The 24,548-nt window shown below is 43.6% G+C and overlaps 1 protein-coding gene across 1 annotated transcript in view; it reads left to right on the forward strand.

The window, feature by feature from the left end:
• The window catches only part of LOC126184269 (uncharacterized), a 324,304-nt gene that overhangs the window by 142,860 nt on the left and 156,896 nt on the right, over positions 1-24,548 (forward strand). Inside the window, exon 2 of the mRNA XM_049926643.1 lies at positions 7,965-8,935. Coding sequence (XP_049782600.1) covers positions 7,965-8,935 — 971 coding nt within the window. The remainder of the gene's footprint in view (positions 1-7,964; positions 8,936-24,548) is intronic.

Here is a 24,548-nt window from a genome sequence, read left to right on the forward strand (position 1 = left end):
TATGGTTTTCAAGGAAATCGTTATACCATTACTCATAGAAAAATTGTGCAAGGACAGGCAACTAAGATGAAGGTGGATAGCGGTCTCGCACACTTCTTTCCCAAGTAGCCCAAAAAGGCCCTGTAATATTTGGATGTCGTGACTGTTTTGGCCAAGGCTGAGGGGACAACTCATCCCCGTAATCGAGAAACCAATCGTGAACGATGCGATCTGTGTGAACAGCCGTCCTGCCGTCTTGGAACACAGCATCACTACTGGGGAACAAACATTCTACTATGTGATGAACCTGATAGCCTTGAAAACTTCCCGTCTCCTCTACATCTCTTTTGTTAAGCAACCTTCCCCATTACAATAACCTCTGAAACATTCCCTTTGGGTTTCTACCTCTTGCTTAATAATAACAAATGAAATCTACACTTTGAAATTAATTCTCTTTCTCAATCTTCGCATACAAATTTAAATGCTGCTTATTGGAAGTTATTTTCTGATTATTTCGACGAAACACTGCTTGAACGTCGCTCACCAGTGTGGGGTCCATACCAGATAGGTTTGATAGAAGAGATAGAGAAGATCCAACGGAGAGCAGCGCGCTTCGTTACAGGGTCATTTAGTAATCTTGAAAGCGTTACGGAGATGATAGATAAACTCCAGTGGAAGACTTTGCAGGAGAGACGCTCAGTAGCTCGGTACGAGCTTTTGTTGAAGTTTAGAGAAGATATCTTCACCGAGGATTCAAGCAGTATATTGCTCCCTCCTACGTAAATCTCGCGAAGAAACCATGAGGAAAAAATCAGAGGGATTAGAGCCCACACAAAGGCATACCGACAATCTTTCTTTCCACGAACAATACGAGACTGAAATAGAAGGGAGAACCGATAGAAGTACTCAAAGTACCCTCCATCACACACCGTCAGGTGGCTTGCGGAGTAAAGAGGTAGATGTAGATGTAGAGGAACAAACACTGGTAGCAGTTACTTCTGCAAAATATCTGGGAGTATGCGCACAGAACGATTTGTTGTGGAATGATCATATAAAATTAATTGTTGGTAAGGCGGGTGCCAGGTTGAGATTTATTGGGAGAGTTTTTAGAAAATGTAGTCCATCAACAAAGGAGGTGGCTTACAAAACACTCGTTCGACCTATACTTGAGTATTGCTCATCAGTGTGGGATCCGCGCCAGGTCGGGTTGACAGAGGAGATAGAGAAGATCCAAAGAAGAGCGGCGCGTTTCGTCACAGGGTTATTTGGTAAGCGTGATAGCGTTACGGAGAGGTTTAGCAAACTCAAGTTGCAGGCTCTGCAAGAGAGGTGCTCTGCATGGCGGTGTAGCTTGCTGTCCAGGTTTCGAGAGGGTGCATTTCTGGATGAGGTATCGAATATATTGCTTCCCCCTACTTATAACTCCCGAGGAGATGTCGTGGCCCTCAGACGTTACCTGCAATAACCCAAAACTGTTCCTTACCTTTTTTACTGTTTCTGGATCGCCATCTGACTGCTACATCGAACTAGGACATGAATATACTTACTCTGTTTTATTATACTCTATTAGCTGTTGGTGGGCTGTCATAATAAGTGGCTGTATTTATTACGAAAGCTGACGTTATTCCTTAATAGCAAAGCTGACGTTATTCTCTAATTAATTTGACTGAAGTTACGTAATTCATAGTTAAACTTTATCTTGACAACAATAAAAATCCTCAAAGTTTTACGTTGATGGTTCCTGGGATGGATTATAATCAGTAATGCAATATTGGTGGCAAAAATTAATTATATTCTGAATGATATGATTTTACAAACCTACAAATGGGACTTACTTTTTACGACAATCTTACAACTGGCAATGCGCAAACATAACTTCAATAGTCTTGAGTTTCTCAAAAAATTAATTCAATAATATTAGTTCCTCTTATGATAATAGTTACCTGATGTCTCTGTACATCCGTCTATTATCTCTTGTAAATCATAGCTAGTGGCTGGCAGGCACACCGCTCCTCTCAACCTGCCGACTCGCTTCACATCTCTCTTATTACTGACTTCCTACGAACGCTAAAGTGCGGTCTCTCCTGCCAACAACGCTTTCTGGTGCAGGCAATCCCTGCTACCATTACAAAATGTATCAATGCGCGGTCTTTCCTGATCTTTTCTTAAAATGTATCCATAACATGTCTCTCCCGCCCTTTTTAAAATTATATCAATGTACGGTCTCTCTTGCCAACAGTACTTTGGTGCAGACATTCGATGCTACCACAATTATTTCCAACATGATTTTAATTTTTCCTACTTAATCCTATTAATAAAATATATACATCTTTCATAAATTGTGGTTTGACAATAGACAATAGAAATATACACGTCTTACAACATATAAAAACGGTCACGTAATCCTTGGCAGTTACGTGACCTTGTAGAGTAACCATAGGGCCCATGGAATACCACGATATGGATGGCTGCAGCATCACCTATTCCTGCGATGTTTCACTCATGAGCCGTAATCTCAACGAGGAGTAGGAAACAGTGTGAAACATGACTCACCCGATCAAATTAATTTCTTCCTTTGCTCAGTAGTCCAGGTTTTATGTCTTCGTTATCACGTTTTCTCGACACGGGAAATAGTATCACTGATGAGTGGGCTTGGAATTCCAATTTTCCCTGCAATAGCCAGCTTCTGGAGCTCCCTTAGTGTTGTTTTGGTGCGGATGGGTTCACGAGTGCGATATTCAGTTCTGCAGTGACTTTTGCATTTGTCTTCCTCTTACTTTTAGTCGCTAGCTGGACTGAAGACCACAACAACAACAAATCAATGACCTCGTCGGAATCTCACTCAACACAAACTTTCTTCCAAGTTGTGACTCAGCGGAATATGTGTTTGCGCTTTCCATATATGTGGTATAAATCTTCAAAACGGATCCTATTGAAGAAACAAACACTTCTGCTCCCCTGATTACGGAAACAACCACCATATGAGCACCAACGATTTGCCCAAGATCGAATTCACTTAGCTCGGACATATCTACACATAACGCCGTTCTAACCACGACTGAGCCGGGTTAGTTAGGTTTAAGTAGTTCTAAGTACTAGCGGACTGATGATCTCAGAACTTAAGTCCCATAGTGCTCAGAGCCATTTTTTAACAACGACTGACACTTGCAAAGTATAGACGACCGTTTGTGGTCAGTACGGGGTTGTTATAATCAAAATATAACTACTTGAGACAGTGTAGACGAAAAACTGTTTACCGTACGGATACTGATGGGTATAAGAACGTTTGCCAGTCTGTGGGCTGCAGCATGTGCGCTTTTATTGATGGTAGTGTCATGACTTACCGCTAGGCGCCGCTACTGGTACGGTGACGTCGGCTTAAAGCACAAGCATCAGTGTGCATTACACTTGCACACGGTCAACATTGATCTGGAATAGGTGAGATGTGGTTTTCCTCGAAACGCTGTATTATCAAAACAGCAGGAGTGATGCAGCTCTTCGAGAGTTTCGATGCATTAAACAAATACGGAGAGGTCCGCATTCCGCACCGGGTTTGATGTACAGGATTCGGAAGCTCGAATAAACTGGCGATTTGGGAATAGCCTTTGTCAGAGACCACCGGCTAGCTGCGCCACAAATTATTGAAGAAAATATTTTTGCCATCGCTGAAAATGCGGGAGGCAATGTGCAGTCTTCGAGCGTTGCACGATCTGTGTCACGACAACTGAATATTCGGAAAGTGCAACAGTAGAGCAATCTCCAGTGTGGCTCCAGGCTGTCGTGGATGTAGACGGTTGTCACACTGAGCCGAGTTTCTATCTTCGAACGTAAAGCAATTAACAAATGTTAGCCTCACATGGGGAAATTAAAATGTGTTCCGTTCAGTGCTGTATTCGTTGTTAATCTTTCGCATGTCCTTTCAAATGTTCACATAAAGATTCATTTTCCTATCTTCACTCGTTTTTATATGGACTCTCTCAAGTAGCGAAACTTTAATTATAACGAGCCTGTTCAACAGCGCAATCTGCAGACTTGTCTAACATCTACGTTTATGTTCAAGCATGCATTTCTCGTTGTGTTTCTACATGTTTGGTCAACATCTGTAAGTGTGTGTGTGTGTGTGTGTGTGTGTGTGTGTGTGCGTGCGTGTGTGTGCACGCAGATGGTGAAAGAAAATATGAGGTAGCTTAGGTATGGCTCATGATGATCATATCCTGCATTTACCACTCCAAATCGCTGTTCATATGAAGCTATGTCATGTTCTGACTGTTTTGATTCAGTCGTGTTTCATTATTTTAAAAGTTATTTGAAAAGAGAGTGTTGCTGTTTATTGTTCTGTTGCATTGTAGCGCTCTTCGATAAGGTTTGAACCCCAGAGTACTCGTAGAAACATTATTTTGATACAAGTGCTTCAATGTGACCTATTGAGCACGTAATTGATAAGCCATAACATTACGACCACCGACCTACTATCGATATAAACCGTCCAGGCTATGGCAGCGTCACTTGGCGAGGAATGACTGCTAGTCAGTAACGGACACGGTGCATGTAGTATCAGTGGGCATACTCTCCGTGTGTAGAATGGGAGAGGCGCCCGATCTATCTGAGTTTGACCGAGGGCAGATCGTGATGGCCAGGAGACTCGGCACGAGCATTTCGGAAACTGCGCGACTTGTCGGATGTTGGAGGAGTGCTGTGGTGAGTGTCTTTAACACGTGGCGAAACCGAGGTGAAACTACGTCTTCACGGTGTGAGGTTGGGCGAGAACCCTTCATTACACATGTCGGACACCGTAGGGTGGGAAGACTGGTAAAACAGGACAGACGGCGAACTGTCGCGGAACTGATAGCAGACTTTAACGCTGGGCACAGTACAAGGTGTATGAACAAATAGTGCACCGAATATTCCTAATGATGGGCCTCTGCAGCCGACGACCCAAGCATGTCCAAGTGTAACACCACGACATCGGCATTTACGACTGAAATGGTCAGGTGACCATCGCCACTGAATTTTGGGGCAGTGCCAGAGCGTTACATAGTCTTATGAATCCCTGTATTTCCTTCATCATGCCAATGTGATGGGGCGAATCCGTTGTTTTGTCTCAAGTACAGATAGTGTTGAGGATCAGTGGACAAAGTTCAAAACCATCGTACAATATGCGTTAGATGAGTAGGTGCCAAGCAAGATCGTAAGAGAAGGAAAAGAGCCACCGTGGTACAACAACCGAGTTAGCGGAAGCAAAGGGAACTTCACAGCCAACATAAACATAGCCAAAGCCTTGCAGACAAACAAAAATTACGCGAAGCGAAATGTAGTGTGAGGAGGGATATGCGAGAGGCGTTCAATGAATTCGAAATTAAAGTTCTATGTACGGACTTGGCAGATAATCCTAAGAAATTTTGGTCTTATGTCAAAGCGGTAGGTGAATCAAAACAAAATGTCCAGACTCTGTGACCAAAATGGTACTGAAACAGAGGATGACAGACTAAAGGCGGAAATACTAAATGTCTTTTTCAAAAGCTGTTTCACAGAGGAAGACTGCATTGTAGTTCCTTCTCTACATTGTCGCACACATGACAAAATGGTAGATATCGAAATAGATGACAGAGGGATAGAGAAACAATTAAAATCGCTCAAAAGAGGAAAGGCCGCTGGACCTGATGGGATAGCAGTTCGATTTTACACAGAGTACGCGAAGGAACTTGCCCCCCTTCTTGCAGCGGTAAACCGTAGGTCTCTAGAAGAGCGTAGCGTTCCAAAGGATTGGAAAAGGGCACAGGTCATTCCCGTTTTCAAGAAGAGACATCGAACAGATGTGCAGAACTATAGACCTATATCTCTACCGTCTATCAGTTGTAGAATTTTGGAACACGTATTATGTTCGACTATAATGACTTTTCTGGAGACTAGAAATCTACTCTGTAGGAATCAGAATGGGTTTCGAAAAAGACGGTCGTGTGAAACCCAGCTCGTACTATTCGTCTACGAGACTCAGAGGGCCATAGACACGGGTTCACAGGTAGATGCCGTGTTTCTTGACTTCCTAAAGGCGTTCGATATAGTTCCCCACAGTCGTTTAATGAACAAAGTAAGAGCGTATGGGCTATCAGACCAATTGTGTGATTGGATTGAAGAGTTCCTAAATTACAGAACGCAGCATGTCATTCTCAATGGAGAGAAGTCTTCCGAAGTAAGAGTGATTTCAGGTGTGCCGCAAGCGAGTGTCGTAGGACCGTTGCTGTTCACAATATACCTAAATGACCTTTTGGATGACATCGGAAGTTCACTGAGGCTTTTTGCGGATGATGCTGTGGTATATCGAGAGGTTGTAACAATGGAAAATAGTAATGAAATGCAGGAGGATCTGCAGCGAATTGACGCATGGTGCAGGGAATGGCAATTGAATCTCAATGTAGACAAGTGTAATGTGCTGCGAATACATAGAAAGATAGATCCCTTATCATTTAGCTACAAAATAGCAGGTCAGCAATTGGAAGCAGTTAATTCCATAAATTATCTGGGAGTACGCATTAGGAGCGATTTAAATGGAACGAGCATATAAAATTGATCGTTGGTAAATCAGGTGCCAGACTGAGATTCATTGGTAGAATCCTAAGAAAATGCAATCCGAAAACAAAGGAAGTAGGTTACAGTACGCTTGTTCGCCCACTGCTTGAATACTGCTCAGCAGTGTGGGATCCGTACCAGATAGGGTTGATAGAAGAGATAGAGAAGATCCAACGGAGAGCAGCACGCTTCGTTACAGGATCATTTAGTAATCGCGAAAGCCTTACGGAGATGATAGATAAACTCCAGTGGAAAACTCTGCAGGAGAGACGCTCAGTAGCTCGGTACGGGCTTTTGTTGAAGATTCGAGAACATACCTTCACCGAAGAGTCAAGCAGTATATTGCTCCCTCCTACGTATATAATGCGAAGAGACCATGGGGATAAAATCAAGGAGACTAGAGCCCACACACAAGCATACCGACAATCCTTCTTTCCACGAACAATACGGGACTGGAATAGAAGGGATAACCGATATAGGTACTCAAGGTACCCTCCGCCACACACCGTCAGGTGGCATGTGGAGTATGGATGTAGATGTAGATATAGAACAGTTCCTTGAGACCTGTACTTTATGATGGAGACAAGCTGAAGGCGGATTCATTGTGCTCTGGGGAACATTAACGTGGACATCTATGGGTCCATTGGAGCTATTATGAGGCACCATAATGGCCAAGGAGTGTCGTACACTGGTTGCAGGCCACGTACAGCTCTTCATGACTATCATGTTTCCCGGCATCAGTGATATTTTTGAAGAACATAATGCGCTGTGTCACAAGGCCAGGAGTGTCATGGAGTGGTTCGAGGAACACAGTTGTGAGTTCCAATTGACGTGTTTGCCCCAAAACTCGTCAGATCTGAACCCGATCGAACACATCTGAGATCTGATTGTAGGTGGCGTCTGAGCTCATCGTCCTCCTCCCGGAATTTTCGGAAATTAGGTGACTTATGTGTGCAGATGTGGTGCTAGTTCCCTCCAGCCATCTTTTTCCACGTTCTTCCTTTTCGTTTGTATCTAGGATACTATGGTCACGCAAATATCCTAAATTTACAATTTTTTTGTTCTATGTCACTACTACTACTACTACTACTACTGCTAATACTGATAATAAATACACCCCTCTGTCTTGTCTGTTCTCCCCGTTGGTACCATCACGACGCCGACAAATCACTCGTTGTACTTTACGTTCCATAAACTGAGTTTAGTTAGATATGATTGTGGTGCAACATAAACTGTGTCCGTACTTGCCAGAAGACAAGCAGTAGAATTTCTAAATATATCTTCGTTACTGAATGAAACGTAAGATAAAAGATAATGTTAATAGTAAAAATAGAAGATGGAACGTATTATTTATCATTGGTAAACAACGTGTTGCTTGCTTCAGTTTGAGTAGTGTACTGAGTGTTCTTTTTGCACAGGTTGCCGCTGTGTGGACTGGTGGGAGCGACGCGCTTGTGTTCCGCGCACAGCTCCTTCCCGGCCCGGTGAACATCCGTGGCGTTCGCTACACGGAAGGATGGACGGGGGACGCAGCCCGACAAAACCTACTGCTCACCAACTCGCCCCCGCAGCTATTCGCCGCACCGACCGACCACCATGCGAGCAGGCCGCCGGCCCTCAACATAAGGTCGCACCCTGTGTCATCTGGTTTCCTGCACGGCCAGGTCACTCCTGTGCACTTCACTTCGTATCAGAGTCATCAGGCGAGTCCATTGCCACAAAATTTCGGTATAAACAGGCCTACATTTCTTGATTTCGGTGGGGTACCAAAACCACTGCAAGCGCCGGACATAGCAAGTGGCGACTGGCTTTCACCGAATAATAAAGAACAAGTTGACTCTGGTCATCAAAACCGGTTTTTGTCATTCAATCAAAATTTCGCTTTCAATCACCAACTGCAGGATAACGTACCTGTTCGCCAGGCTACTGCCAATAGCCCACAGCAGAATCAAAATTATTTTCAGCAGACCCTTTACCAGCAAGGTGCCATTCAAGCTGCAGCTATCAACGATTTCGGACGTCCAGTACAGCCGACGAGAAATCTGCATTTCAACATCGAAGACGTGTCTACTTCATTTGGTATTCCCCATAGTCAGAATAATTCTTTCAACGGAACAACATCAAATTTCACATTCGCTGGAAATGTTGCGACTACAATCAACAATGCGTCAGCTTCGCTCAGTAACACACAATCTGCATCTTCAGTAACGTCGAATGTGGAAAACAGCCTGCCCCGACCTGCCGCTTTGGCAAGCAATGCTAAGGAAACAGAAACGGAAGCTCAGCAGGACAACGAAGTAGCGAAGGCGACGCTGGAAGATGTGATACGTCATGACTGCCCGAACGCTGATCAGCTGGGTTACTGCGCATCACCACCGCGCTATCCAACGTGAGTAGCTAACTAGTTCATACTGCTAAAATTTAGTTTACCTCTAATTTCAGATCTATAATTTTAATGAATAACGAAATTACTCGGTTGCCACAGTCTGAGTATGGACGGCGTGTTTGGGTTGAGGACTCACTATGCGAATGAAATATCCCAAAAGATCACAGCTGTGTACCTGACCAGAATTAAGGCAATACTTTTGCCAGGAGGATTCTCTACGTACAGCTTGCAAACCCTGTAAAAGTTTCAGATTGGTGTTGGAACTCTACAATTACATCTTTACTATGTAAGCTGCCGAAGGGGCTTTGGTGGAGAACATACGCTGAGGTGAGAAAACTCATGGGATAGCGATATGCACATATACAGACAGCAGTAGTATCGGGTACTTAAAGTATAACAGGGCAGTGCTTTGGTGGAGCTGTCATTTGTATTCAGGTGTTCGTGTGGAGAGGTGTCCAACGTGATCATGGTCTCATTACAGGAATTAACAGACTTTGAATGCGGAATAGTAGTTGGAGCTAGACACATGGGACACTCTGTTTCGGGAATCGTTATGGAAATCAATATTCCGAAATCCACAGTGTCAAGCGTGTGTTGTGCATACCAAATTTCAGGCTTTACCTGTCGCCACGGACAACGCAGTGGCAGACAGATTTCACTTAAAGACAGAGAGCAGTGACGTGAGTTGTCGGTGCTGACAGACAAGCAACACTGCGCTAAATTACAGAAAAAATTAATGTGTGACGTACGACGAACGTTTCCATTAGTAGAATGCAACGAAATGTACCATTAATGGGCTATGGCAACAAACGACCCATGCCAGTGTCTTTGCTAACGCATGACGTTGCCTGCAGCGCCTCTTCTGGGCTCGTGACCATATCGGTTGATCCCAGACGACTGGAAAAGCGTGACCTGGTCAAATAATTCCCGATTTCAATTGGTAAGAGCTGACGGTAGGGTTCGAATGTGGCGCAGAGCCCACGAAGCTAGGATCCAAGATGTCAACGAGGCGCTGTGCGAGCTGGTGGTGGCTCCGTAATGATGTGGGCAGTGTTTACATGGAATGGACTGGATGCTCTGGTCCACCTGAGCCGATCACTATTTGAATTAATGATTTGGCCACCCACATCGCCATACATGAGACGTACTGATAGGTCAGTTATTGCACAAAATCCTGCACCGGCAACACTCGCAGTTATAGACGGCTGCAGAGGGTGAAGGGGTAAATATTTCTGCAGGGGACTTCCAACGACTTGTGGAGTCCATGCCACGTCGAGTTGCTGCACTACGCTGGGCAAAAGAGGGTCCGACACGATGTTAGGAGGTATCCCATGACTTTTTCACCTCACTGTATACTGTACGAGACTCTTGTTCCCTCCTTCCTGTTCCATTCGCATTGATACAAGAGAAACGGATTTTTCTTTGCCCCTTTCTATGGGCACAATTGTTTTTAAAATTTTATCATCGTGATCGTTAAATAAGATATTCTTAGGGGGATTAAAATGTTTCCTGATTCGCACTGGTACGGGATCTCTTTTGAGAGCTGGTTGTCTTCAATACATAAAGCCTTTCTCATTGCATATTCCTAGGTCTTCCTTAAATGTTCTTTTTTTTTTTTTTTTTTTTTTTGGACACAGTATCGCTGATCAAAGAGATCAGAGACGGATAGCTAAGCTCATCTTTGAATTTTATTTAACTACACTTGATGAGATCCCAGATCGATAAACAGCAGTTAAACTATATGTACGCTACTGGATCAAATAACACACCAAACGTAGTGGTCAGTATAATCTGTGTACTTTCCTTGTTGCATTTATGCATTGTCTGCGTGCAAGGAGAAACTCTCTTGACCTGGCGAATAGCCATTGTAAATTACGATTCACAAATCAAAATTATTATTCGAGCACTTATCTGCTGTTAATAATTGTAGTGATTCTGCCATCAGTGATCGAAAAACTATCGTGAAGAGGACACAGAGAAGAAGCGTCCGACATGCTAGTCTTCATTTTTGTACAGAGCGTTTGATTTAGTGTTTTCCCACGAGCTTCTGTCAAGAACTAAATATGAACTGTGTACTCATCTGAGTTGACTAGTATTTAATTACATTTTCTAAGTACTTGCGGATTATTTGTCCATTAGCTTTTGTGTGAGCTGACGTTCCAGTGTAGCTTCACGCCAACAATAACCATTGCAAATAACACATGAATTGCCAGCAGCAGCCGCAGAGGCGGAAGGTGCAGAAGTTGTTTGTGTATGTACAGAGCCATTAGTTCAGAGTTTTCTCGCGGTCGTCACTAGTGTTTAGTTACATTTTTAAGTGCCTACGCATTATTTTCGCACGTTTGCTTTTGAGTGAGCTGTCTTGCCAGTGTATCTTTTTTTTAGTAACATCAACAGTTTTCACTTTAAAGAACCTTCGGATTTTGTGATCTAAGTGTAGAGTCATTACTTAGAGCCGTTTTCAGTGGTAGTTTTTTTATGTTTCCCAATTACGTTGTGTGCATCTCAACTCCAGTAGCGCAGTACTCACGTAGTCTTTTTTTCCTGCGTCAGCTCTGTCTGGTTTGTTTGCATTTTGTGGAACTCATATAGTTTTTATACAGTATAAAATGGATAGAAACTGTGCCTTTTATGTGTTACAAGGAGGACTCACAACAGCTAGAAGCAGCGTTGACCAAGTTCGACAGACTTCAGGCTGTTACTCAAAGCTGCAATGGCATTGAGGCACCAGTGGCGAAAGCTGTGACATCTCTCGTGTAATAGTAATTCCCTAGAATCTCCGTTATCAATGTTTCTTCCAATACACTACATCTGATCAGTCTGTCTTCACTGGAGGGTGAATGGCCGACAGTGGTGCGATCGCGAGCTTCTGGGCGGAGAATAAACGTAGAAACTGGCCAGACGGCTCCTCCTTATGCCTTAGCAGCAGGTACGAAGTGCCACCCAAAATTAAAACACATTTGAGCCAGTACGGGATGCCTCCGTTGTTGGGCCAATGGCTGACCTTCCTGCTCAATACGGATAAGTGCAGCCGTTAGGCATGATAATCATTGGAGTCCCACCATGAGGCGGTTAATGGAGTCCTTCTAGGAAAGCAGGCAGGTCGGGAAGGAGTGTCGAAATCATCTTACAAGCGGACCCCACCTACTGATCACCGATTTCGTCCAAATTTATGGTATGTGCAGGGCTTGCCAGAAATGAGAGTTACAATTGAGGGCGGACCAGATAGCTAAGCGCTTAGAAAATAAACGTTTGTGACTGGTTTAGAGTGAGTCATGAACCATTTATGTTAGTGTAGTTCCCATACAGTCGATGGCGGAGCGGTAAGAGTACAGAACGGTAATGAGAGGTTCGTGGGATCGTCTACTTTTCCCTTCGCCTATCCTTTTCATGTCATTTATGAAAACTATAATAAATACAATATACTCAGCATTATTTTGCTTTATTTACAGTGTAAGTAACGTAACAATTGAAAGTAAAACAAGAAAAAATATTGCGCATAAGTATTCCATCCCGGCACTACAGTTCTGTACTCTTTCCGCTGCGGCAAAAGCTGTCTGGAAACTACACTAAAATAAGTGGCTGATGCCTTGCCCTAGTCGCGCCAAAACAGCTGTCTTTTTTCCTAAATGGTCAGCCCTCTGGAGTTCCTACTTGTGTCATATTCATTTCTGACCAAGACTTGCATATACCATAAAACTGAACGAAATCGGTGATGAGGAGTACGCGCGGTGTCCTTGTTGGTAGGTTTATCGGGAGGTCTCGTTAGGCGGCTACCAAATGCACTGCGTGTATCAGACTGAAAATCATTGCTCATATCGTCACGAATGAATGAATGATATCTGCCGTTTGGGTTCTGCGGCCATCTTCGGTTCCTTTCGGCAGTTGGGTCATTTGCTGAAGGCAGCTAGCGTCGTATGCGGGGTGCTGCCTCAGCTCACTATTTGCAACATCGTACTCTGAGTTGATAGCAGTTCTGTGCTTTGGAGCAGAGTGGACGGACTAAATAGGAGACTCAGACCAACTTGGGATGCCTTTTCTTTTCTTATATTACAGGAGTCTAGTTGAATGCAGAATGAATATCGACAAAATTCTAAATAAAGATTGCCGTATATACCCGTATTACGAGGTGCATTCAAGTTCTAAGGCCTCCGATTTTTTTTCTCCGGACTGGAAAGGGATAGAAACATGCGCATTGTTTTAAAATGAGACCGCGCTCATTGTCAATACGTCCCAGAGATGGCAGCACCGTACGGCAGATGGAATCTTACCGCCAGCGGCGAGAATGAGAACTGTTTTAAATACTTAAAATGGCGACGTTTTCGTAACTTGAACAGCGTGCAATCATTCGTTTTCTGAATTTGCGTGGTGTGAAACCAAATGAAATTCATCGACAGTTGAAGGAGACATGTGGTGATGGAGTTATGGATGTGTCGAAAGTGCGTTCGTGGGTGCGACAGTTTAATGAAGGCAGAACATCGTGTGACAACAAACCGAAACAACCTCGGGCTCGCACAAGCCGGTCTGACGACATGATCGAGAAAGTGGAGAGAATTGTTTTGGGGGATCGCCGAATGACTGTTGAACAGATCGCCTCCAGAGTCGGCATATCTGTGGGTTCTGTGCACACAATCCTGCATGACGACCTGAAAATGCGGAAAGTGTCATCCAGGTGGGTGCCACGAATGCTGACGGACGACCACATGGCTGCCCGTGTGGCATGTTGCCGAGCAATGTTGACGCGCAACGACAGCATGAATGGGACTTTCTTTTCGTCGGTTGTGACAATGGATGAGACGTGGATGCCATTTTTCAATCCAGAAACAAAGCGCCAGTCAGCTCAATGGAAGCACACAGATTCGCCGCCACCAAAAAAATTTCGGGTAACCGCCAGTGCTGAAAAAATGATGGTGTCCATGTTCTGGGACAGCGAGTGCGTAATCCTTACCCATTGCGTTCCAAATGGCACTACGGTAACAGGTGCATCCTACGAAAATGTTTTGAAGAACAAATTCCTTCCTGCACAGTACCAAAAACGTCCGGGAATGGCTGCGCGTGTGCTGTTTCACCAAGACAACGCACCCGCACATCGAGCTAACGTTACGCAACAGTTTCTTCGTGATAATAACTTTGAAGTGATTCCTCATGCTCCCTAATCACCTGAACTGGCTCCTGGTGCCTTTGGCTTTTTCCAACAATGAAAGACACTCTCCGTGGCCGCACATTCACCAGCCATGCTGCTATTGCGTCAGCGATTTTCCAGTGGTCAAAACAGACTCCTAAAGAAGCCTTCGCCGCTGCCATGGAATCATGGTGTCAGTGTTGTGAAAAATGTGTACGTCTGCAGGGCGATTACGTCGAGAAGTAACGCCAATTTCATCGATTTCGGGTGAGTAGTTAATTAGAAAAAAAATTGGAGGCCTTAGAACTTGAATGCACCTCGTACACTAATAAATTAGACGCCAACAGTGGGGACATATTTAATGCAGTTATAGATTCGATAATATCTAGTGATGTTATTACAGATTCAGAATATGAAACAATCTGAGTGAAGTTAAGCATCAAAAGTGGGTCAAACATGACAGATGGATGATTTTATAGACCACCTACAATAGTGGTTTAGAATGAACTTGCAGATTATCGGAATAAATTTTCTTTTTATACTGCCATAATTGGAGGAGACTTCGATTGGCCAGATAAAGTTGGGAGATTCACAGGATGAAAACTGGTGTAACATTATAGTGAATGTCTTGTCTGAAACTTACTTCGAGCAGATGGTTAGAGAATGAAATTATGAGGGTAACGTCCTAAATATCCTATCCACAAAAAGGGCTGTATTTCTCGAATAAGTTGACGGAGAAGGGTACATTAGTGACCATAAGGTTGCAATTGCATCAGTGACTACGAGTATTGAGAGGAATGTTAAGAAAGATAGAAAACTTAGCAGGATTGACGGGACAACAAAATGCAAAACGTCTGAATAGTTAACAGAAAATGTAGAGTTCTGAGGTCGAAGAAGTGGGGCACAACCGGATAAAAGTCAAAAGCATCGTTCAGTATGCATTAGTCAATTGGTGTTTCGCGCAAAGTTGTCGGAGAAGGAAAAGACTTACCGTGGTTTAGTAGTCGTGATAGAAATTTGCTACAGAGGCAAAGAGAGCTTCATTCCGGTTTAAGTGAAGTCAAAACACAGCTGACAAACAAAAGCTGAACGAAGTGAGAGTAAGTGTAAGCAGAGCAATGAGAGAAGCGTTCAATCAACTTGAAAGTGATGTTATGCTGATCTACCCAAAACCGTAAAAAGTTTTGGTCTTACTTAAAATCAGTAAGTGGGTCGCAATCATCTCTTCAGTTGCTCAGTGACTGTACTGACACCAAAACCGAAGATAACAGTGAGAAGGCCGAAATAATGAATTAGGTCTTCCGAAACTGTTTCGCCATTGAAGATCGTAATACGCTTCCTCCTTCCAGTTATCTCATGAACACCGAAATGGCAGGTTCGAGACAAGTGATGGCGGAACAGAAGAGCAACTACAACCTCTTCGTAATGGAAATGCATCTGGACCAAGTGATATTCCTGTTAGGCACAAAAGAAATTATTTCATAGAACTGTTGCTCTGCTGGCTGCAGTTTATAGTAGGTTTCTGGAGCTACGAAAGATACCTAACGACTGGAAAAAAGCGATGAACATACCCGTTTTCACGAAGGGTCATAGGACACATGCAGCTAAGTATATCGCTGACGTCAGTTTGTTGGAAGATTTATGCAATATGTTTTATGCTTACGTGTAATGAAATTTTCGGAGAATGAAAATCTGCTGTACAAAAATCAACATTGATTCTGCAAACACAGATCTTACGAATCTCAGCTTGTTCAGGCCGTCCACGAGATCCAGAGCGGCGTATGCACTGGTGTTCGGGTTGATGCAATGTTCGTTGACTTCACGAAGGCATATGATACAGTTCCGCACTGTCGTTTAGTGAAATAATTACGAGCTTACCGAGTGTCGGAACACATTACATATCGAATTCAAGACATCCTTGCGGAGAGAACTGCACACGTTGCTGTTAACGAAAGTATCCTTCTCACCACAACATTCAAAAAATGGTTCAAATGGCTCTGAGCACTATGGGACTCAACTGCTGAGGTCATTAGTCCCCTAGAACTTAGAACTAGTTAAACCTAACTAACCTAAGGACATCACAAACATCCATGCCCGAGGCAGGATTCGAACCTGCGACCGTAGCGGTCTTGCGGTTCCAGACTGCAGCGCCTTTAACCGCACGGCCACTTCGGCCGGCTTCACCACAACATTACTTCTCGCACTAATAACACATTATTTCTGAACCTATTACTGGCATAAGCCAAAACAAATGAAGGTGTTTGATAGGTACGGCCTTCCCCCATGGAGATTCGAAGAACGGTTGCTGCTTTGTACTCCACCACTACGCCATTTAGAAATGTGTCAAAGGACATTACCATTCCTTTCCTTCGCAAGCTGTCATTGACGATAGGTGCAATGGAATTACTAATTTGAAAAAAATAAAGAAATATTGGTGCTACTTTATTGTCGTTCTCCACGTTACAGTCAATTTATTCATATACATTGAAATGACACACTCAGATTCATTCGACTGCTGTACTTTTCCACAGCAATAACCGAATCCGGCCGCCTTGCCTTTCAGTTTGAGCACATTTCTCGTATATTTTTGAAAATAATACTAGTTTCAACACGTAAGGTGGTACAAGAGTAACTCACTGTCTACTGTCATTGGTTAAAAATGTCGTTTCTACATGTAGAACTGCTCGCGAAATAAAAGGGGTGCAATTTTTATGTGATTCACCATATATGCTGTAGGTTTATGCTGAGCTACACCTCCTTCTCGAAGTGAAACAATCGATCTCCGTTGATGGTGTCACAGTAAGTTAAAGACAATCTGTAGTACCTGTTGAATTAGTCCTAAACTATTTTTGTGCTGCTGTTTCTAGCTAGTGTATGTGTACGCCAAATTACATTTCCTTGTTAAAAGTTCTCGCAGTGAGTTCGAGCAGACTTAAAGATACTTCTTCAAAGAAACGGTTTTTCAAAAGACAACAGTTTTTGCTGTTGGTTGTTATGCTGCGAGGTAAATGATAACACTTCATATTCTATAGTACTTACTGAAGAGCTGTATCATAAGACCATGGGTTTATGCCACACCGAGTAGACAGAAAACGCTGAAGTCTTTTTCTTGGCTGATGAGCGGACCATACATCATATAGGCTGCTGGTACTGTCAATTGATCCGCGATAACAAGCTCCCACGTCTCCATCCTACGCTCGCACAAATGGACGTCTTTGGAAAGCCATTAACGACGGCTGAGTGATAGCTTCACATCTATAAATCTCTCTCTCTCTCTCTCTCTCTCTCTCTCTCTCTGTCTCTCTCTCTCTCCCTCTTGCCTTCTTTCTGGTAGTCTGTCCTCCTCTCTCTCTCTTCTTCCCTCTCTCTTTCTGTCCCCCTAGAGTAATGCGAAATAATCTAATATAAGCTGGCAAAATAGCTAGTGTCACGCTAATTTCTGATTTAATGATATAATAGGAAGATACGCAAACAACTGAGCATTAATTTTTCTGTGTTTATTGTTTTAGAAGATGCCGCACAACCTATGCATGAATTAGTTTCTACCAATATTAACTAACTTAAGACAAAATTCATGCATTCTGCTAATAAACTAAAATGTATTGCAGACCTAAGCTTCTTAAATAGATGTCTACCTTTTAATTTATTTTTAGAATATTAAGTTGTTATAATTTTAACAGACAATATTAATGAATATTTAAACACACCGGTAGTTACAGGTAATCGAGTGAAAGACCATTGATCTGCAATAAGGCACGAGGAAATATACAAGAGTCGATGAGAAGCCCAGTTTGGAGTGTAATTCTACATAGATTGAAGTCCAAGTGTTGGCCAACCTCTGAGCTTGCGCTCCGAGAGAGCGCTTATCAAATAGACATGGTCACAGATTTTGGACGGATAGAGAGGCACGCTGCTAGTATCCTAACGGGAGTGTGCAGCCTACACTTTGGAAGAGAGGTTGCGTTGTTATAATGATAGCATTTAGAGAATATTCGAATACAGCTACTCCCAAAGTATATACGCGTAAAGATCATAATAATGAGAGAAAGTCAGTCACTGACAGTGGCATGTAGACCATCGTGTTTGGAGCCGGCCGGAGTGGCCGTGCGGTTCTAGGCGCTAGAGTCTGGAGCCGAGCGACCGCTACGGTCGCAGGTTCGAATCTTGCCTCGGGCATGGATGTGTGTGATGTCCTTAGGTTAGTTAGGTTTAATTAGTTCTAAGTTCTAGACGACTGATGACCTCATATGTTAAGTCGCATAGTGCTCAGAGGCATTTGAGCCAACCATCGTGTTCTCTTAATCCACAGACGAATGCCCTTCTACGACGAAGGACAATTACTGGACGTATCTGCTCTCCGTCGCGCACTGTAATCATATAGACGTGCATATTCTGAATTCCATTAATTCATTGTGTGGGAGACAAATGGTTAGTGTGCTGGGCTAAGTGAATAAGTGACTTAAATTTGTTGCTAATTGAGACAGGATCACGCGCTGCAATGAAGGCTCAAACAAAATCGCCACTTATTAATTAAATAAGGTTCCGAAAAATTAATGCTAAAATTTAGGATGTTGGCGGAGGTAACTACGTGTTATACGCTACGTCTAGTTAAGGTGAGAGATATTAATAAGTGCAAGCGAAAGTTTTGTTGATGGTCTCCTATACCACTGCGTACCTGGCTGCTGTAACATTATCTCAAACTAATTATTATACTCATGGAGTAGAAACAGATCACTAATTCTTTCACCAGGGAAATGTGATTGCTGTGAGATCATCATAAAAAAACCACGATCAAATCAAAATGAAAGTCACCTATGTCGGCGATTGCTGCGGAAACACTGTCTTCACGTACGCGTACACCATTACTGTATCATGCAATCATTTGGGGTTACACTCGTCTGGTATGAGACGCTCCCGAGGGGGGAGGGGGGGGGGTGCACAATTCACAATAACCCTGTGTTAGGTATGGGGCGGCGGTGGAGTGGGTGGACTGCATCACCGTAGATCATAATTGAATATATTCTACATAGTTTAGGCACTCTGTTCAAGAAAAAATTCACAACCTAGAAACGACGGAGGCGGAATAAGGGGAACCATCAAGCATTCGCCGAGGTAGATGGAAAACCGCCTTAAAAATCATCCACAGTCGTCCTTGCTGGTTTCATTATGTTGACGAGACCTTTATGACCTGGTTCACATGGGATTGAGGCTCTTCACCCATCCGTTGACGATACTGATGGGAAGCACACTCATATCAATTTCACTGCTGACATGTAGAGAGAAGGAAAATTGCAATTCTTAGGTATTTCGCTTGAACGAAAATCAGATGGTCTGTTCGTCCACATTGTTCCGTAGAGTTGTGACACAGAGTTGATACAGACGGCTCAAATTGTTCTTGACAAGGAACACCTGAATTTCAAGATCGGATATCTGAAGAAGTTGTTCTGGAAGAACGCCAATAGTGAATGAGGTATTAAGTTAGCCATCTATAGGGAACGGAGGCATAGAGATACTCAGTCTTCACAAGATGATTTGCCTGTAACACTCCTTCTTTTCTTCGGAGGTGTATCCAGTTAAACAAGTAGAATCCAGACCATACAAGGTATTCAATACGTTTTGTGACCACCAAGAACAACTAAAGAGATTCTGCGCCAGGTAAAGTTCCAGGTATTTATAAAATTCCTTGTCAATGCGGTAACAGCAATACAACTCAGCCAACACGAGCGGCCGGCCGCGATGGTCTAGCGGTTCTAGGCGCTCAGACCGGAACCGCGCGACTGCTACGGTCGCAGGTTCGAATCCTGCCTCGGGCATGGATGTGTGTGATATCCTTAGGTTAGTTAGGTTTAAGTAGTTCTAAGTTCTAGGGGACTGATGACCACAGATGTTAAGTCCCATAGTGCTTAGAGCCATTTGAACCATTTGAACAAACACGAGCGATTTCACAACGCTGGAGACAGTACTGACAGAGTATTAACTATTGCGGTTGCGACAAATCTCTCGTCGTCGAACACAGCCTCACAAATAACCATACGAATATGCTTGATGAAACGGAAATCTTATCCCACGCATCCATCTACTGGCATTCCGTCATCAGAGAAGCCGTTGAGATCGAAATCTGAACAGCGGCTGTACCCTTAGTGCTGCATTGAAACGGTGTTTCATGCTGAAAGGCTGCAGACAAATAAGCTGAGATATCCACCATCTAACGAAATCGGCATCGCTTATAATTTTCCTCCATACCAGACATTAGACATTACCTTTTTGGATAACATTTGGAAGTTCGGTGGCTTCATGACGGCTCGATAATATAATTTGGCCAATTAAATAGAGACAGATCAAACTGTCGACAGCTTGAGATTAAACACATATCCGATGAGGCAAGATATCAGTGAAAAATTTATCCAGGAATGCAGCCGCCAAGTGCTCATAAGATAGGCGCAGTTTGCGCACCAGATGTGAACAACGATAGGCTAACTTATTGGTGAGGTGCTCACTGTTTCTTTGGAGCTAACATGTGGTTAACGAACAACAGAGGTAATATCTTCTGTTTCGTTCTATCCACGTCTTGCATGCCTCTCCTTCACTCACTGCTTGGCATTCTTGTGTCCGTCCTATAATAAGTTCTTGCACATCTGCTGATTAGTGGTTCTTGTTGAATATCTCCATTCTGATATATTGGTGCTTATAACTCAACTATCCCCTCTTTATTCCACAAAGCGAGGTGGTGCTGTGGTTAGCGCACTGGAGTAGCAAATGGAACGACGACTGTTTCGTCCGGCCATCCAGATTAAGGTTTTACATGATTTGCCTAAATAGCTGTACCCAGTTGCCGGGATGGTTCATTTCAAAATAGCACGGGACAGTCCCTTCCTTATTCTTTGGTAATTCGAGCTTGTGCTCCGACTCTAATGACTGCGCTGTCGATAGGGTATTAAACACTAATCTTCCTTCCTATTTCTTAGTTCCTACTGCAGTATCTATAATGAAGAAGAGCATCGAGCTTATTTTCTACATCTACATCTACGTGATTACTCTGCTATTCACAATTATGTGCCAGGCAGAGGATTCAATGAGCTACTTTCAAGCTGTCTCTCTACCGATCCACTCCCGAACGGCGCGAGGGAGAAACGAGCACTTAAATTTTTCTTTGCGAGCGCTGATTTCTCTTAATTTATCGTGATGATCATTTTTACCTATGTAGCTGGGTGCCAATAGATAGGCTCCGCAATCGGAGAAGAAAACTGATGATTGAAATATCTTGAGAAGATCCCTACGCAACGAAAAACGCCTTTGTTTTAATGATTTCCACTAGAGTTTATGTATCTTGTCTGCGGCAATATCTCCCCTATTTCGCGATAATACAAAACGAGCCACCCTTCTTTGAACTTTATCGGCGTCATCCGTCAGTCCCAACCGATGTGGATCCGACAACGCACAGCAATACCCCAGATTAGGGCGGACAAGTGTAGTGTAAGCAGTGTCTTTAGTAGATCTGTTGCACCTTCTGAGTGTTCTGCCAATGAATCGCACTCTTTGGTTTGCTGCACCAACAACATTTTCTATGTGATCGTTCCAATTTAGGTTATTTGTAATTGTAATCCATAAGTATATAGTTGAAATTACAGCCTTCACATTTCCTGCGTAATCAAAATTTAGCGGATTTCTTTAGTACTCATGTGAATAACTTCACACTTTTCTTTATTCAGGGCCAACTGTCACTATTTGCACCATACAGGTATCTTATCTAAATCATGTTTCCATTCGTTTTGGTCATTTGATGACCTTACAAGACGGTAAATGGCAGCATCATCGGCAATCTAAGAGTGCTTCTCAGATTGTCTCCTATGTTGTTAATATAGATCAGGAACAATAGAGGTCCTCTAAACTTCCTTGGGGAACGCCGGATATTACTTCTGTTTTACATGATGACTTTCTGTCTATTACTGTCTATTACTACGAACTGTGACCTTTCTGACAGGAAATCACGAATCCAGCCGCACAAATGAGGTAATATTCCATATGCACGCAGTTTGGTTTGAAGACGCTCGTGAGGAATAGTGTCGAAAGCATTCTGGAAACCTGAAAATATGGAATCAATTTGACATCCTCTGTCGATAGCACTCATTACTTCATGAGTATAAAGAGTAAGTAAGTCAATAACTATATTTTCTGAATCCGTGCTGACTATGTGTCAACAAATCGTTTTTTTTTCGAGGTACGTCATAATGTTCGAATACAGTATTTGTTGCAAAACCCTACTCGAAATCGACGTTAGAGATATGGCCCTGTAATTCAGCGGATTACTCCTACTTCCCTTTTTGGGTATTGGTGTGACTTCAGCAATTTTCCAGTCTTTAGGTACGGATCTTTCTGTAAGCGAGCGGTTGTATATAATTGTATACAATTGCATATACAGGGTGAGTCACCTAACGTTCCCGCTGGATATATTTCGTAAACCACATCAAATACTGACGAACCGATTCCACAGACCGAACGTGAGGAGAGGGGCTAGTGTAATTGTTTAATACAAACCATACAAAAATGCACGGAAGTATGATTTGTAACACAATCCTACATTTTTTTAAATGGAACCACGTTAGTTTTGTTAGTACATCTGAACATATAAGCAAATACGTAATCAGTGCCGTTTGTTGCATTGTAAAATGTTAATTACATGCGGAGATATTGTAACCTAAAGTTGACGCTTGAAACCTCCGACGTTCAGTTGCGTGTTGTAACAAACACGGGCCACGTTCGGCGAGCAGCATCTGCAGGGACACATTTACGATGACGACCGTATTTACGAGTGTGGCTGTAGTGCACTGTTGTGGTTTGGTCTAGCTGTCGCAGTGTCCGAATGTAGCGCTTGCTGCTATTGTTATTCTGCATTCGTCTCCGCACGCAGACCAACTGTAGTACACCTTGTTACCAGACGTCTGTGATAGTGTATTGTTGTAGGAACTGTGATCATGGTGTATTCGAACTCTGAAAAGGCGAAGTTGATACTCATCTATGGCGAGTGTCGACGAAATGCAGCTGAAGCCTGCAGGGTGTATGCAGAACGGTACCCGGACAGAGAGCATCAAACGTGCCGCACATTGCAAAACATCTACCGCCAACTGTATGCAACGGGTATGGTCGTAGCACGCAAACGGGTCCGTAACAGGCCCGTCACAGCAGAAGCGGGTGCAGTTGGTGTGTTAGCTACTGTTGCCATGAACCCACACATGACTACACGGGACATTGCGAGAGCCGGTGGACTGAGTCAAAGTAGTGTCATGCGCATACTGCACCGTCACCGCTTTCACCCGTTTCATTTGTGGCTGTGGTGTCACCGCCAGACACCACACTTGCTAGGTGGTAGCTTTAAATCGGCCGCGGTCCATTAGTACATGTCGGACCCGCGTGTCGCCACTGTCAGTGATCGCAGACCGAGCGCCACCACACGGCAGGTCTAGAGAGACGGACTAGGAATCGTCCCCAGTTGTACGACGACTTTGCTAGCGACTACACTGACGAAGCCTTTCTCTCATTTGCCGAGAGATAGTTAGAAGAGCCTTCAGCTAGGTCCATGGCTACGACCTAGCAAGGCGCCATTAACCATTTCTATAGAGAGTCTCACTTGTATCATCAAGAACGCTGTATACAAATGATGGATTAAAAGTTAAGTATTTCAGGAGCTACGTACTTTTCTTTATAGCATTCATTACGTATCCTGTTCCAGACCTCACGCCCGTCTGCGTTAGATTATAGCGTGCATTTCGGCCTCCTCTATCTACAAGGTGTTGGCACATTTGCCAACACATCAGTGGCTACATCAGCAATTACATGGTTATGACTTTAATCATTGAGTGCAATTCTGTCAGTGGGAATTAACAGAGAATGCTTTGCAGTTCTACCTGTTTACCGATGAAGCGGGTTTCACAAACCACGGGGCAGTGAATCTACGGAACATGCATTACTGGTCCGTGGACAATCCTCGCTGGCTCAGACAGCTAGAGCGACAGTGGCCGTGGCCTGTAAATGTATGGTGCGGAATTATTGGCGACCACCTCATTGGTCCTCACTTCATTGCAGGGGCCCAAACAGCTGCAACTTACATCGCGTTTCTACAGAATGATATGCCAACGTTGCTCGAAAATGTCCCACCTTAAACGAGTCGACCTATGTGGTATCAGCATGATGGTGCACCTGCACATTCCGCAATTAACACTAGGCTGACCCTTGGCAGGACGTTAGACGGGCGTTTCATAGGACGTGGAGGACGCATAAATTGGCCAGCCCGTTCTCCTGATCTTATTCCTCTAGGCTTATTTCTGTGGGGTACGTTAAAGGAAAATTTGTACCGTGATGTGCCTACAACCCCAGAGGATATGAAACAACGTATTGTGGCAGACTGGGCGACATTACGCCAGATGTACTGTGGCGTGTACGACATTCATTACGCCAGAGATTGCAATTGTGTGCAGCAAATAATGGCCACTACATTGA

Source organism: Schistocerca cancellata, chromosome 4 (assembly GCF_023864275.1).
Source record: "Schistocerca cancellata isolate TAMUIC-IGC-003103 chromosome 4, iqSchCanc2.1, whole genome shotgun sequence".
Classification (NCBI taxonomy): Eukaryota; Metazoa; Arthropoda; class Insecta; order Orthoptera; family Acrididae; genus Schistocerca; species Schistocerca cancellata.